The 17,841-nt window shown below is 38.8% G+C and overlaps 1 protein-coding gene across 1 annotated transcript in view; it reads right to left on the bottom strand.

Moving 5' to 3' along the window:
• DNAJC6 (DnaJ heat shock protein family (Hsp40) member C6) overlaps positions 1–17,443 on the bottom strand; it is a 148,772-nt gene extending 131,329 nt beyond the window's left edge. Inside the window, exon 1 of the mRNA XM_004369024.1 lies at positions 17,202–17,443. Coding sequence (XP_004369081.1) covers positions 17,202–17,223 — 22 coding nt within the window. The 5' untranslated portion in view covers positions 17,224–17,443. The remainder of the gene's footprint in view (positions 1–17,201) is intronic.
• Between the last annotated feature and the right edge of the window lie 398 nt (positions 17,444–17,841).

Here is a 17,841-nt window from a genome sequence, read left to right as displayed (position 1 = left end):
ATGAGCAGCATGCCTCTTAGCTCAAGTAGATACAAGAGATTAAACGAGCAGCTTCTGTCCAGAGGTGAGATGGGAAGGCAGAGAGGGTTAGGAGCTGGCTAAATGGACATGGTGAATCAGCGGTGGAAAGGAGGAGTGTGCTGTCAGTGTGGGGAGAGCAACTGGGGTCACATAGCAATGTGTGTGTAAATTTTTGTATGAGAGACTAACTTGAAATGTAAACTTCATTTAAACTACAACAATAAAAAAAAAAAAGTTAAGTCATCAATGTAACAAGCCAAGAAAACTCATTTAACAAATATTGAGTAGCTCCTGTGTGCCAGGTTCCACATCAAACAGTGGACATACAATTGTGACAAGAAACAGTCTATGCCCTCAAGGAATTCATAATTTAGGTAGGGAGACTGACAAACACCAGTCCTCATACAGTGCATTGTTCTTTTCAATCTCTTAAGAACTGGAGAACTCAGCCTATATGTAAAAGTAAATAGCTCATTCCTTGCAAAATGAATTTACCTGCCCACCGTCCATTCCTCTTTCTTCTGGTGACATAGTAACTAACACCTTAATTTTTCCACTGAGGACTTAATCTAATTTTCTCCACCACCACCCCACTACCCTCATCCAATGGAAGACTGACCACTATCCCCTTCCACAGATGCAGAGGAAGAAATCAAGATGGTCATTCATCAATATATTAGTCTTTTGCCATTAAGGGGTGGGAGAAGCTTAAAATTTTTTCACACGCACTAAATAGAGCCTTTTATTTAAAAGTCTAAAATGCTGAAATTGTTTTGCATCTCACTGAACATAGATAAAGCATTCTACTGCTATGGGACTTCCTCCAATAACGTGACCATCTCTTTCCCAGGCTTGGAAAAAATGTATTTCCTAAAAAGCATGAACAAAAAGGAATGAAGTACTGATACATTCTACAACGTGAACCTTGAAAACATGATGCTAAGTGAAAGACGCTGGTCATAAAAGACCACATATTGTATGACTCCCATTTACATGAAATGTCCAGAACAGGCAAATCCACTGAGACAGAAAGTAGATTAGTGGTTGCCTGGGGCTGGGGGTAGGGGGAAGTGACTGTTAATTGGTGCAGGGTTGTTTTTTTAGGTGATGAAAATGTTCTGGAATTAATGGGGATGGCTACACAACTTTGTGGATATAGTAAAAACCACTGATTTGTATACCTTAAAAAGGTGAATTTTATGGTATGTGAATTATATCAATAAAAAAGAAAAAAAGTACATTGAGACTTCATTAGAAAATTTTAAACTTAATTTTATTGTAGCCATGTAATTCTTTCCTCAGAGGAAATCTTACCCAGTATGAAAAAAACATCTCCACAGAACTCTTAAGAGTCAGAAATGTCCATTGTGAAAAGCTCTGTAGTAAAACCCACTTTTCTCATTTTACAGATGGGAAAAAATGAGACCAGCAATTTGAAATGATTGACTCAAGATGAATCTGTAGGAAAATTTCAGGTCTCCTAATTGCCCGACCAATGGATTGTTCATTCTACTCGGCTACCCCATTTTTTAAAAACATCCAAAACAACCCTTTAATCCACTGAAATAAGCAAGGTAGGTTATCAAAAAAAGAAGAAAGAAAAGAAAAAATTGCAACTTCTCCACTACATAATTTATTTACCCAGGAATTTAAATTATCCTCCAAACTCATAAACATATTGCCCTGTTAAAAGTAGAGTTCAAATGGTGAAAATGTAAGTTTCCAAATCTTCTTCTAATAAATGAAGGCATAGATATTACTACGAGGTATTATGAATTTAGCAGTATCTTACAGGCATGATTTCACAGAAACTAAAAACTTGGAAAGTGTTTGGGCAGTCATGCTAAGTGAAAAAAAGAAAAATGATCTCAACTAAGTAAAATATACATGGATATATAAAGATGCACAGAAAGGAGAGACATTCAAATTTTTACAGCAATTATCTCTAAAGGATAGAATCATGGATAGTTTTACAGGTTTTCTCTGTGCTTTTCTGAATTTTCACAATTTCCTCTTGGGAACATACACACATTTTTTATTACATTGTATTAAGTACCTATGTGTCAGGCACTATGCTAGGTGCTTTTTTAATTATTATTATTGTGGCAAATATATAGGTAAAAAAAATTTGCCATTTCAACAATCTTCACATTTACAGTTCAGTGATATTAAATATATTGTTCAACCATCATCATTAACCATTCCCGAATTTTTCCATCACCCTTAACAGAAACTCACTGTCCCTAATAGGCTAGGTGCTTTTGATGTGTTATTTCTAATCTCACAACAACTCTGTGTAAGTTGTTGGGGCAGTGGTTGTTGGATGCTGTCGAATCAGTTCCCACTCAAAGCACCCCTACACACAAGAGATGGAAACACTGGCCGGCATCCTCACAATCACTGCTAGGTTTGAGTCCAATGTTGCAGCCACTGTGTCAATCTATCTCTTTGAGAGTTTTCCTCCTTTTTGCTGACGCTCTACCTTTATCAAGCCTGAGGTCCTTCTCCAGGGACTAGTCCTTCCTGATAACACGGTGTATTCAATATTCTTTGCCAACACCATAATTCAAAGGCATTAATTCTTCTTCGGTCTTCCTTATTCATTGTCCAGCTTTCACATGCATATGAGGTGACTGAAAATATCAGGGCTTGGGTCATGCACACCTCACTCCTCAAAATGACATCTTTGCTTTTTAAAACTTTAAAGAGGTCTTTTGTGGCAGATTTGCCAATGCAATGCATCGTTTGATTTCTTGACTGCTGCTTCCATGGGCGTTGAGTGTGGGTCCAGGTAAAATGGAATCCTTGACAACTTCAATATTTTCTCCATTTATCATGATGTTGTTTATTGGTCCACTTGTGAGGATTTTTGTTTTCTTTACGTTGAGGTGTAAACCATAATGAAAGCTGTGGTCTTTGATCTTCGTTTGTAAGTCCTTCAAGTCCTCTTCGATTTCAGCAAGTAAGGTTGTGTCATCTGCATAATGCAGATTGTTAAGGAGTCTTCCAATGATCCTGATGCCACATTCTTCTTCATATAGTCTAGCTTCTTGGATTATTTTTTCAGCATACAGACTGAATAAGTATGGTGAAAGCATACAACCCTGACACACACTTTTCCTGAATTTGAAACACACAGTACTCCGTTGTTCTGTTTGAACGATTGCCTCTTGGTCTATGTACAGGTTCCTCATGAGCATGATTAAGCGTTCTGGAATTCCCATTCTTTACAATGTTGTCCATAATTTGTTATGATCCATACAGTTGAATGCCTTTGCATGGTCAATAAAACACAGGTAAACATCTTTCTGGTAGTCTCCTTTCAGTCAAGATCCATCTGACATAAGCAGTGATATCCCTCATTCCACGTCCTCTTCTGAATCCGGCTTGAATTTCTGGCAGTTCCCTGTTGATGTACTGCTGCAACCATGTTTGAATTATGTTCAACAAAATTTTACCTAAGTGTAACATCAGTGATGTTGTTCAATAATTTCTGCATTCTGTTGGCTCACCTTTCTTTGGAATGGGTACAAATATGGATCTCTTCCAGTCTGTTGGTCAAGCAGCTGTCTTCCAAATTTCTTGGCATAGACGAGTGAGCACCTCCAGCACTGCATCCATTTGCTGAAGTATCTCAGTTTGGTATTCCATCAATTCCTGGGGCCTTATTTTTCACCAGTGCCTTCAGTGCAGCTTGGACTTCTTCCTTCAGTACCATCGGTTCTTGATCACATACTACCTCCTGAAATGGCTGAATGTTGACCAATTCTTTCTGGTACAGTGACTCTGTGTATTCCTTTCATCTTTTGATGCTTCCTGCATCGTTTAGTATTTTCCCCATAGAATCTTTCAATATTGCAACTCGAGGCTTGAATTTTTTCTTCCATTCTTTCAGCTTGAGAAACCCCAAGCGTGTTGTTCTCTTTTGGTTTTCTAACTCCAGGTCTCTGCACATTTCATTATAATACTTTACTTTGTCTTCTCCAGCCGCCCTTTGAAATCTTCTGTTCAGCTCTTTTACTTCATTATTTTGTTCATTCACTTTAGCCACTGTACATTCAAGAGCAAGTTTCAAAATCTCTTCTGACATCCATTTTGGTCTTTTTTTTCTTTCCCATCTTTTTAATGACCTTTTGCTTTCTTCATGTATGATGTCCTTGATGTCATCCCACAACTTGTCTGGTCTTTGGTCATTAGTGCTCAATCCGTCAAATCTATTCTTGAGATGATCTCCAAATTCACGTGGGATAGACTCAAGGCTGTATTTGGGTTCTCGTGGACTTGTTTTAATTTTCTTCTGCTTCAACTTGAACTTGCATATGAGCAATTGATGGTCTGTTCCACAGTTAGCCCCTGGCCTTGTTCTAACTGACAATATTTAGCTTTTCCACTGTCTCTTTCCACAGACATAGTCAATTTGCTTCCTATATTTTTCATCCGGTGAGGTCCACGTGTATAGTCACTGTTTATGTTGTTGAAAAATGTGTTTGCAAAGAATAAGTCGCTGGTCTTGCAAAATCCTATCATGCAATCTCCAGCATCATTTCTATCACCAAGGCCATATTTTCCAACTACAGATCCTACTTTGTTTCCAACTTTTGAATTCTAATCACCAGTAATTATCGATGCATCTTGATTGCATGGTTTGATCAATTTCAGACTGCAGAAGTTGGTAAAAATCTTCAATTTCCTCATCTTTGGCATTAGTAGTTGGTGCATAAATTTGAATAATAGTATTATCTGGTCTTCCTTGTAGGCCTATGGATATTATCCTATCACTGACAGTACTGTACTTCAGGACAGATCTTGAAATGTTCTTTTTGACAATGAATGAGCCTCCACTCCTCTTCAATTTGTCATTCCTGTCATAGTAGACCATATGATGGTCTGATTCAAAATGGCCAATACCAGTCCATTTCAGCCTACTAATGCCTAGGATATCGATCTTTATGCATTCCACTTCATTTCTGACTACTTCCAATTTTCCTAGATTCATATTTCATACATTCCATGTTCCAATTATTAATAGATGTTTGAAGCTGTTTCTTCTCATTTTGAGTCATGCCACTTCAGCAAATCAAAGTCCCTAAAGCTTAACTCCATCCATGTCATTAAAGCCAACTCTACTTTGAGGAGGCAGTTCTTCCCCAGTCATATTTTAAGTGCCTTTCAACCTGAGGGGCTCATCTTCTGGCACTACATCAGAAAATGTTCTGCTGCTACTCATAAGCTTTTCACTGGCCAATTTTTTCAGAAGTAGACTGTCAGATCCTTCTTCCTAGTCTGTCTTATTCTGGAGGCTCCACTGAAACCTGTCCACCCTGGGTGAGCCTGCTGGTATTTGAAATACCGGTGGCATAGCTTCCAGCATCACAGCAAGACACAAGCCACTGCAGTATGACAAACTGACAGATGTAAAGTCCTGAACTTTTCCATCACCCTTAACAGAAGCTCACTGTCCCCTAATAGGCTAGGTGCTTTTGCTGTATTATTTCTAATCTCACAACAGCTCTGTAAGTTAGATATTACTATTTCTATTTTTGAAAATGAGGTAACTGAAGCTCAAAGAAATTAAGGAATCCGTCTACTTCAGGAAGTTTAAGATTCGAACTTTTATTTTCCCTCTCTCCCTCCCTGCCTTCCTTCCTTCTTTTTTCTTTCCTCTCTCCCTTTTACAGTAGGTACTAAGAGCCTATAATGTGCCAGAATTTAATCTAGTAATTAAAAGTATGGGAAGTGACATGAAAGGGAAAACACAGGATGCTCTGGGAGCGTGTAATGGGGTGTGGGGAGGGGACTGGAGTCAGAGAAAGCCTTCCAGAGGAAGCTCTGACTTGAAAGAGGAGCAGAAATGAGCCAGATAAAAGAGGAGGGTAAATATTTCAGGCAGAAGGAACTGCATGCTGAGAACTCAAAATATAACCTTTGGGGAAATGAAATAAATCCACAAATTCCAGTCTGTGTGTGTGTGTGCGCGTGTGTGTTTTCATATTCAAATTCTGGACTCCCAAAGCAAGTAAGAAATATTCTCACCATATCTTCAGTGGGTAGAGTTCCGCAGGGGCAGGAGGAGGAAGGGGGAATAGCTCTGACTCTCCTTCCCTTTATCCCCCATCAGGCAAGTCCCCTCTCCTGCAGCCCTTCTTAGAGCCCTCAGCTTCTAAAATTGGCTCCCAGATTTTCCCATTTATCTCACAGTAGCAGGAGTCACAGCTGGGTTCAGTTTCTGCACCCCCCACCCGTCCTCACCACCACTACCAAGTTGGAAAATGTATTCTAAATTTAAATACATAGCACCAAAACTAAAAATGGCTTAGAAACGGGAACAAACATACCTTATGCTGGGCTCTTTTTTTTATATGCTGGCTCTTGTTAGATTTCACAGGCACGAATTACCCTTTTTTCTAAGCATATGTGGTCAAATGATTCTTAGGTGATAAAACAACCATCTGCGAGTTCACATGGGGTAAGTGTTTGTTTTAAAATGACCAGGAAGAGGTTGGAGGAGGGCAGAGAAAGAGCAGGGAGTTAAGCGCTGACTCATGCAAGATGCATTTGGGGTTCTGAGAATGTCATCCAGCTCCAATATTAATAATGCATGGTAGATTTTTCTTCACCCCCTTTCTCAATCAGTAAGTTTGAAAAGTGGACAGAACTGGAAGTCAGAAGGCCTGAATGCCAGTCCTGGTTATATAAGAACTCCCTGCTCCCCGGGTAATTCCCCCTTTCCCAACTTCAGTTTTGTCATCTGTAAAATGAGAAGGCTGAATACATAAGATAAAAAGTTAGTTCTTTTTTTATTTTTATTGAAGTGTAACAGACATACGGAGTGACACAAACAGTTAAGAACTCGACTACTAGCCTTGAAAGATAGACCTGGCCATCTGCTTCTGAAAGGTCACAGTCTTGAAAACCCTATGGAATACAGTTCTATTCTATTCTGGTAAACATGGGCTCATCATGACTCACTGATAACTAACAACGCCACCAACAACAGACTCACAAAAAAGTGAATAAATCAGTGAATTTTCACAAATTGAATGCACCCAGGTAACCGGCAGTCAGATCAAGTAACATATAATTACCAGCATCCCAAAGCCCCCTTGCTTAGCATTTGTTTTTAATACTAGAATTGGAGTGGGGAAACACATGTGAAGGGATTAAAAAATAAGAGCCACTATGTTGCTTTGTTTTTAATATGGAAATGTGGGAAACATGAAAAATATTTCCAAAACTGGGTAATGCACCAGTCAGTTGTTCACCCTTCAGCTCTATGTCACAGTTGAATAGAGCTATCTTCTGCCCTAACCAGTCCCTAGAATTATCCTAATGCATATTTAGGAAGGTGGAAAAGCCTATATAAGTGCTCAAAAAATATAAGATGTGTGAGCAAATGACCTGACACTTGCATCCCAAGGCTGAGACATGACCATGACCTGAGGTCCAGGGAAGCCACCTACCAGCATTATACATAATTCTGCATCCTGGGAAGGCTGTTGAAAAAAAATACCTACTCAGCTATGGTAAGTAGTTTGGATCAAGTTTCTAAAACTTTTTCAAACTCAATCATTCAAATTATTTTGTAAATTTTAGAATTCTTTTGAACTTAGGAAGTGAGCATTAACAATTCCACATCATAAAATTACAAAAGTATTAAACATTCGAATGGAGGAACACACTCAGGAAAAGAAAAAAATCTGTGGCATACATATTCTCAGGAACAAAGATACACAAATCTGTAAGCATTTCAGAGAAAGTGTGGCTAAGGAAGATACTGCTTAATAAGCAAGGGAGAATAACTAGAAATCAATTGCACATGCCCTCTGTGATGTATATTAGATGTTTAAAATGTCAAAGACATCTTGTTTATTTGGTCTGCTGTGTTTTTTTTTTTTTTTTTTTTTACCTCATTCCACATCAGAAAAACGCATGGGCTGGTTCTACTTCCAACTCTACAAGAGTGGCTTATCACAGACCAACAGTTCTGCTAAGGACGACTAGAAAGGCCAGATAAAACACAAAAAGTCATAGGCAACCTACTGATTAGCCAGGACTTGAGGCACCAAATCTTAGAGAGAAGAGAGTCTCACTAAGGTGAGCCCAACTTTCTAGTAGCCCATTTATCCCCTTCGGGTATTTGAGTACTCTTGGCATGAGTCAAGAAGCTGATATGCCAAGCAGAGGGCAGCTACTAAGAGGCAGAACTTTAGACACTCTCATGGGGCTGCAGAGACAAAAAGTGGCGTTCAGGACTGAAAAGGCACATCTTAGAGAGACTCTGAGGACGGAGCCTAACACAAGTTTTCCCCTTGAAGTACTGCTGACTAAGCTACACAGCGAAAGGCACTAAGAAGCCAAGAGAAAGCAGCAGAAAAGCAGAGCGGAGATTTTGCAGAGTAGAGTTTGTGGCAACCTGTCACAGTACTAGGGAGACAAAAATTGGAGTTTAGGACCTTCCAAGGAGGAGAGGTGGTATGAAACATCAGTATTCCTGGCGGTCTAGGACTGAGGGGAAACCATAAGCAGATCAAGCCTTAAAAGTCTGAAAAACAGCCTTAACTGAACTTAATGCCAAACTGGATTGAAGTTACTTCTTTTCTGCTGTGAGCAAAGAATAGGGCAAACATTCATAGAAAGGAGACAACATTATCCAGAACATCTTCATACACAATGTAAGGCATTTTAAAAAAAAATTGCCAGGCATATGAAGAAAGAGGACCAAGAAGAAAAACAGAAAAGATAAACAGACCTACAAGTGACCCAAATATTGGAGTTACTGAAGATGGTCTTTAAAATGACAGTGATTGACAAATTCAAGAAAATAGATGACAAGTTAAAGAACCTATTAAAGAAAAGAATCTAATAAAAATTCCAGAACTGAAAAATAGAAAATGCAATTAAGAAATAAGCAGATTCCATAACAACACATTGCGCACAGTGAAAAAGAGAACTAGTGAGCTCTAAGGTAAGCCACCAAAAAACAATCAAACTGATCAAAACATTCAGTTATGGTAGCCAGGCACCAGCCAGTTCTTCTGGTCTCATGGCACAGGAGGGAGTTGTTCCTGAAGGCAACCAGACACGCATTCCATTTCCTCCTCCGATTCTTTTTTTGTTTTTGTTTTCTGTTGTTTTTTTTTTTATCGTACTTTAGATGAAAGTTTACAAAACAAATAGTTTCTCATTAAACAGTATACATACTGTTTTATGACAATGGTTAACAACCCCACGACAAGTCAACACTCTCCCTTCTTGACCTTGGGTTCCCTATCACCAGCTTTCCTGTCCCCTCCTGCCTTCTAGTCCTTGTCCCTGGGCTGTTGTGCCCCATTAGTCTCGTTTTGTTTTATGGGCCTGTCTAATCTTTGGCTGAAGGGTGAACCTCGGGAGTGACTTCATTACTGAGCTAAAAGGGTGACTGCGGGTGGGGGACCATACTCTTGGGGTTTCTCTAGTCTCTGTCAGGCCAGTAAGTCTGGTCTTTTTTTGTGAGTTTGAATTTTGTTCTACATTTTTCTCCAGCTCTGTCCAGGACCCTCTGTTGTCATCCCTGTCAGAGGAGTCAGTGGTGGTAGCTGGGCACCATCTAGTTGTACTGGACTCAGTCTGGTGGAGGCTGTGGTAGTTGTGGTCCATTAGTCCTTTGGACTAATCTTTCCCTTATATCCTGTTTTCTTCATTCTCCCTTGCTACTCCAGGTGAAAGGAGACCAATTATTGTAACTTGGATGGCTACTTGCAGGCTTTTAAGACCCAAGACACTACGCAACAAACTAGGCGGTAGAACAGAAGCACTGAAAAACAACATTGGGACAAGTGACTGGGATTTCCCATGAAATCATGACCCTACACCTACAAACCAAGAAAACAAATCCTGTGAGGTGTTTGGTTATATATAAGCAGCACCAACAGCTGCTCTTATTTTTTTTTTTTTTTTGGTAAAAGTATATATAACACATTTTTCAATTCAACATTTCAAAAAGGAAGAAAAATGCAGAACACAAATTTCAAATTCTCAGTGGAATCCAGACTTTTGGAAATAGTGAGGCTGAAATAACCCCTGAGATGATCTTTAAACCTTAACCCTCAAACCAAAACAATCCCCTCAAGTCTTCTTTGAACCAAACAATAGTGTAGCTAAATTGGTAGAGTATGTCTGTATATCTGCCTGGTGCATTGTGCTCTTTTAAAAAATTATCTATGTGGCATCAAACTGACAACAGCAACTTGAAAAGTTAGATGAGAGGTTTAGGGGGCAACAAGCTTATGTTGATGATGGTGGAATAATCTGGAAAAGGACAGAAAGAATGGCTGCATATAGAATGTAATCAATAATCACTGAATTGTACAAGTAGAAATTGCTGAAATGGTATATATGTTACTGTGCATATTTTCACCAAAAAAAAAAATAAGTAAACATAAATGAAATAAAAAAAAGAAACTGAAAAAATATTAAGAGAACAGAAAATACAGGGAAGAGAATTAAATTAAGAATTTAATATTTTAAAGCTATAGACTTTAATATTTCAATAATTACATTAAATTGTTTAAATACTCCAACTAAAGACCAAACTGTCAGACTGGATTAGAAAAAATCATTTATATACTACTTATAAAAAATGCAGATTAAATGTAAGGGGAGATAGAAACTGACATATAAAGATGGAAAAAGATACACCATGCATATAATAGCCCAAAGAAATCTGGGATAGCTACATTAATATCAGCAAGGCAGACTTTAAAGCAGGTAGAATTACTAGAGATAAGGAGAAGAATTTCATAATGAATATATATCAATTCTAAATTTATATGGTATACATCTAATAACATACCCTCAAAGTTAAATAAAGCAAAAATCAACTTGATATAAAACAAAGAATAGGCAAATCCAGAATCATACTGGGAAAAGTTTAACCTCTCTCAGGAACCAACAGGATAAGAAAATCAGTGATGATATAGAAGACTGGTACTATGAGATTAATATACTTGACATATATAGAAGATGGAACCAAACAACTTCACATTCTTTTAAAGTATGTATAAAACATACATATATTAAAATTGGCCATTATTGGGCCACAAAGCAAGTATCAACAAATTTCAAAGGACTAAAATCATTCAAAGTACCTTCTTTGACCACAGTGAAATTAAACTATAAGTCAATAACAAAAATATAAATAAAAAAACTCAACTGCTTAGAAATTAAGATGTACACTTCTACATGACCCTATGTGTAAAAAAAAAATCACAATTTAAATTATAAAGTATTTTAACGAAATGATAATGAAAATACGACAATGTAGCGAAAGTTATGCCTAGAGGAAAATTTATAGCCTTAAATGCAAATATTAAAAAAAAACTAAAAATCAAAGATATAAGCTGACATCTTAAGAAGCTAGAAAAAAATACACAAAATTGCAACTAAAGATATAAAAGTAAATTATAAAGATAAAAGCTAAAGTCATGAAATAGAAAACGTATAATATAGAAAATCAACCCAGGCACAATCTTTAAAGATTGCTAAAATTTATAAAACTTTAGCAATAGTCATCAAAAAATTATAATTATCAATATAAAAATAGGGAGAAATATCAATATAGGAATAAAAAATAGGGACAGTACAACACAACCCTACAGGCATCAAGTCTATTCCAACTCATAGTGACCCTATAGGACAGAGCAGAACTGCCCCATAGGGTTTCCAAGGAGTGGCTGATGGATTTGAACTGCTGACCTTTTGGTTAACAGTCAACCTCTTTAATCGCTGCACCACCAGGGCTCCAAAAAGACCATAAGAGGATGTAAAGAAAATTATACCTATAAATTTGAAATTTCAGATGCAATGGACAAATTCCCAGAAAAACACAACTTACTAAAACTGACACAAGAGATAGAAAGTCTGAATAATTTCATATCTATTAAAACAATAGAATCCATATTTTAAAACCTTCCAACAACAAATTTTTTCTAGCCCTAAGTGGCTTTTCTGGTGAATTCTTCCAGGCATTTAAAGAATAACTTAAATCTTACAAAACTCTTCTAAGGACTAGAAAAGGAAGGAATACTTCCTAACTTGTTTTATACAGCCAGCATAATCTTGGTAAGGAACCCTGGTAGCACAGTGGTTAAAGCACTCAGCTGCTAACCAAAAGGTTAGTGGTTTGAACCTACCAGCCTGCTCTGTGGGAGAAAGATGTGGCAGTCAGCTTCCATTCCAAGATTTACAGCCTTGGAAACCCTATGGGGTAGGTCTACTCTGTCTTATAGGGGCACTGATTTGGAATGACTCAACGGCAGTGGGTTAACACATAATTTTATATATACACATATATAAAACACACACACATACATACATATAAAATGTTCCAACTGTAATATAAAGCAGAAGTGAAAAACTTGGTAGTTGTAATAAAATAATACGCATTTCAATATGTAAATACTCTGATAAGACTACATTAGAAGACATAATAGTCAGGTGCTTACACATATACACAGACAGAATGAGACAGATATGCTGCGGTGGTATCTCAAATACAATTAGCTGTGTTGCTTTGGGGAAGTGATTTTCTGAACAAAACTAAGTATAATCGTTCCTCAATTTACACAGTAATTTTAAACCTGAAAACTTCAGTGTATATGTAGAACCAATTTACATTCTAGGCTCAGAAACGCATAAAGAGGTTCGCACTTATAAGCAAAACATTTGAAAGCTGCACAGGACTCGGGATAATTCGTCATTGTGCCGAACAGTGCTGAACACTGCAGGGTATCTACTATTTCTGGTTTCTGCCCACTAAATGCTATTAAATCAGTTGCCAACAAGTCAACCCCAACTCATGGAGACCTCATGTGTGTCAGAGTAAAACTGTACTCCACAGGGTTTTCAGTGGCTGATTTTTCAGAAGTAAATCTTCAGGACTTTCTTCCAAGGTGCTCTGGGTGGACTTGAACCTCTAACTTTTCGGTTAGCAGCTGGGCACGTTAGCCATTTACACCACCCAGGGACTCCAAATACTACTAGAACCCCCAGTTATTATGACAATCAAAATACACACTTATAAATTTCCAATGTGTCCCCCAGGAGGCAGTACCATGCCCACTGAGAACTACTGGCATAGAATAGGTTCTAATCTCAACCTTAGCAAAGTGCTAGCTCTGAAACCCTGAGAAATTATTCAGCTATTACAGATTACCCCAGCAAAAATATCATTCTCCAACCCATCCAGTCACAAGCAAGATATTTAGAATTTCAGCGAAAATTCTGTTTTTCTAAAAGCTTCAAAGTAGTCGTGATGGTTAAGAAAAATCACAATGTTTTTGTATTTCCTTACATTTATTTATTTTGAATTTTAATATTTAGGACTGGATCTAAAGGTCTAGATCAACCCTGTTCAAACTCCCAATGCGATTTTGTCTTAATCTTCAGTGAAAAATCAAAGAACATTTTACATCAAGGAAATGCCAACCACCGGCACAACGTTCTAATCCTAGTTTTATTATATTAAAATATGTCATGTGCAACTTCATTTGATCACAAAACGTCAAATTTGCTATTTTGAGATAAAATCTAGAAGAATGACAGAAAAATTGAAAGCAGAACTATTTTCCCTGACCTCTTGTAGACACAGAAATTTCCACCCAAATTTTCAAATTCTTCACTCCTACCTCTTCATATCTCTACCTCCAGGGCCTTGTTGCATAAAATATTCAGAGAATTTATTAAATAGAAAGAAAATCTGGAAATGAAATTAAAGAGTTAAAAGGTCTGTTTTCCAAATAAACACAACCAACCTAGGAAAGTCAAATGTCATCGTTTTTTAAGGTTCACATTTCTCAAAGAATATGTAAATGAATTCTAATACTGAATGATGTTGCCAATCCTATTTTAAAATTCTGCAGTTTTACAAGGTTACTTATTCTCAAGCCTTGCTTACTATCATGAATGGTTTGGGAGGTAAAATGACCTAAGTTTGAATACTAGCTCACTTACTAGCTATGTGTCCCTGCACAAAATTCTTTATCCAGCTCTTCATTTTCTTACATGTAAAATGCCACCTACCTTGCAGTGTTGTGACAATATGCAAAGCACCTCACAGAGTTCTTTTCACATACTAGCTGTTCATTAAATAGGAGATGTTATTATTATAATTAGTTGTCCTGTTTACCAATATCTACTTATTAACTCATTCAACTGTTTTCTTCTTAGTTGCCTCATACATAATTTATTTCTTTTCTGGCTTGCAGAGCATTTTGAGATATCTGGGTAAATGTTATACAATGCCTTTTTGTCTTTAAAAGCCTCACTGGACTGTCTTAAGACGGGGTGTTCCAAAGGAGGGAAAAGAAAGGAAGGCAGTTATGAAACCACAATTCAACATTTACTAAACACCAGTCATGTGATGGTAGCTAATAAAAATTTAGTTTCTGCCTACGAACATCCTGATGATTTATTTGCCCTGTCAACCTCTTTAAATTTTATCTGGTTCTCTTTTTCAGCCTTTGCAAGGAGAGCTGACTCCTAAACAATGGACAACATTCTAATAGTTTTTCTGTGGTTCTTTTCAGGACCAAGACTCTAATTTTTAGTGTATTTATGTTTCATATTCAGGTCATCAACTGGTACTTTGGTACTGATAAACAGCTCTCATGGTCTGACTGCCATGGCCACGCCCTGTCCTCAACACACACATACACACCCCACCTCACATCACACAACTCCAGAACATACCCATCTCACAGCCCTGAAGAAATTCTTTGATCTCCAGGAAACTGGTTTAGAAGAGGCTTGGGAGACCTTAGAAGTACAGTCAACTTATGACCGGTTTGGAGTCTTAGGCCCCTTTGCAAATCTGAGGAAAACTATTGATTTTCTCCTCATGTACATATAAAATTGGACATGCATACAAGACTGCAAACTCCCGGAAAACCAGGCTAAGAAGCTATGACCTATTTCAGTGCTTCTCCAACTTTTCTGACTGGGACTCACAGTAAGAAATAGATCTGACATCCCAATACATACTATACCTAAATATATAAACATATTTAAAACAGAATTTTCAAGAAATAATACGTACCTTACCGTGCACAATGATTTCTGGCATTCTCTATTCTATTTCATCTTTCTAAAATGCTGGTTGAGGCTCACTAAATTACATTCTCAGCACCTGCAACCTGAGGAACACTGACCTAGTCTAACATCGCTCCATTTTAGAGATAAGGATACAGAGACTCAAAGAAATAAAATAAAGGGTCTTGTCCTAGGTCACTAATGAGTTAGTGGCTGAACAAGCCAGAGCCTAACTATACTGACTCCCAAACCCAACGCTCTTTGCAATACAAAGTGAAACAAAAATTCTAAATACCAACTCCCCTCTAAAAGCAACTGGGGATTTAAAGCTTAAAACATACTGATACACTGAGACACTGGGAGTGTTTCCATTGCAAACTGTGGTGAATATGAACCTCAACCTGAGGCTCCAATTCAGGCAGCTTTATTTATTTTTTTTCTAAATTATGTCCATGGCCTAGCATGACTTGGCAAATAAACAAAATTTTTTTTCTTTTCAGAAACCTTTCTCCAGCCACTGAAAACAATGCAGAGAAAAGCCAACACTCTCTTTAATTTTAAATAATTTGATTATACCCACATGGGTATTACTTGTACATGACAGTATGACTTAGAAGAAGGAGTGAATACCAGGCCCGTGCAAAGCTGTTTTCTTCCCCACTAAGGCTGCTGAATTAAAATTTAAACATCAGAACCGCATAGATCAGTATAAGGGATTTGAATGATTCAGAGCCTATGAGATGCGAACACTACCAACACCAGCTGCTTCTGCCCTTTTTAAAGCCTCAATTAAAGCAAGTGGGTTTGTTTAAGAATCTTCCGCTACAAACTGCTTGGTAAATTAAAATATCAGTCTTCCCACTGTTATCAGGTTACGTGAGGGTGTTCTTCTTCTCTTTCTTTAACGTGGAATAAATATCATTGCCCAACACAAGGTGGGAATCGTGTAACAAACCAGGAAGGCAGGCAGTCTCCTAAGGACTGGAGACGGCTAAGGCAGGCGCCCCTGCGAGCAGGAAGAAGGCTTGGGTCTGTGTTGTCCCACTGATCACCCAAACAACTTGCCTTGGGCACGGGGGAGGTTTGTGGAAGGGCGGGCGCCGAAGAAGCTGAGCGCCAAGCCTCTCCCGGCGCACCCAAGCCCCCTTGCCCAAGGGCAAAGTGCTGGGGCCTCCTCAAGCCAGAGCGCAAGGGGAGGAAAGGGTGGAGTTCTAACGCTGCGCTGCGGCTCCCGGGCAAGAACGCCGGGAAAGGGCGGGGTGGGGGGACATGGGATCCCTTAAATTAGCTCTCAAGAAAGCAGGGGCCGAGCGCGGCGACGCAGAGAGCTTTTTTACCAGAGCGCCCGGCCTCTCTGCGCCTTCCGCGGGCACCCTGACCAGGAGAAAACCAGGGCAGTAGGAAAGAAAGGCTCCCTGCTGGAAGCAGCACCGGGGAACACGTGTAGCCTCCGGAGACCTTGGGGTCTTTCGCTCCTCCCCCAACTGCGGCAGAAAATTTAAGGAGCCTCGGAATTTAAAACCCCAGAATCCTTCAGAACCCTTCTTGTTCAACTTCGCATTTTGTTGGCTCATTTTGCGTGAGCCCCTTTCCTCTCCCGAGTTTTCATTTACATCTATTTCTCTTCTCCTCCATCCCTGAAACAGAACTAGTGTTTGGGAGGGGAAGGTCTGTTAATGTACCAGCGATGGAATGGGTGGAGGCCCGGGGCGGGGGCGGTGTATCCAAATCTCCGCAAAATAAATAGTTCTGAAGGTCAGTGAGTGACAGCTCATCAGTGGGCCCTCCAAAAAGATTAATGTTCATTAAGGGCTTCTCTGTCGACCTTTGTAAGATCCGTGAAATGGAAATATGTGTTACTCAAGATTAAATGAAGAATGCAAAAATATTGTTATATTTAGTACCACAAAAAAAGAAAATTGAATGACACAATATTTAGAAACCAGAAGCCAGTTATTTTTAAAAGTCATCGTATTTATTATATAACTCAGATTTTTAAAATAATATATGCACAGGAATTTTAAATCAGCCACTAGTACAAAGTAAACATGTCCGTGGAGTGACACCTCATCCCCAGCATCTTTTGGCCTCCCCCTCTGCAGTCAGCCCCTTACCTTTATTTTCAGAATCTTTCATTCTTTCCTTCCTCCCTCTGCTGCAAATAAGCAGGAGAGTCCGGCTGATTCTGCAACCCTGACTTTTGATTTGTCATTCACAGAAGTCGGCGATCCTCGGGGTCGAAGTCCGTCAACGGAGGGGCACCCGGGCTATGATAATTGCATGCAAGCTGGTGTGCGGGGTTATAATTGTGCTTATGCTGGAGGGAAAGGATGCTGATGAAGGCAGACGTAAACACAAATTCCAAAACATGGCATGGAACCGGATCTGGAGCCTAGGCTTGCCTTTCCTCCTTTAGGTTAGCAAACCAACTGTGTAGCGCAGCCTTGTCTTTGGAGAGATTTGATTCAAGTTGAAAGGGAAATGACAGTGCCATGTGCTAGGTTTAGTTTCAAATGAAGACCTCATCTGTGGAGGGGGATTAAGAGCTCTGTGCTCTGTTTCCTCTTACAAATTAACTCATTCGACAAACATTTCTTTTACCTCTCTGTGGACCAGACCAAAACCAAAAACCAAACCCGTTGCCGTCCAGTTGATTCTGATTCACAGAGACCCTATAGGACAGAGCAGAAGTGCCTCGTAGGGTTTCCAAAGAGCAGCTGGTGTACTGGAACCGCAGAGCTCTTAACCACCGAG

This window comes from Trichechus manatus, unplaced genomic scaffold, assembly GCF_000243295.1.
Source record: "Trichechus manatus latirostris isolate Lorelei unplaced genomic scaffold, TriManLat1.0 scaffold00003, whole genome shotgun sequence".
Classification (NCBI taxonomy): domain Eukaryota; kingdom Metazoa; phylum Chordata; class Mammalia; order Sirenia; family Trichechidae; genus Trichechus; species Trichechus manatus.
Note: the sequence above shows the minus strand (reverse complement) of the source record. Positions and strands in the feature narration are given on the sequence as shown.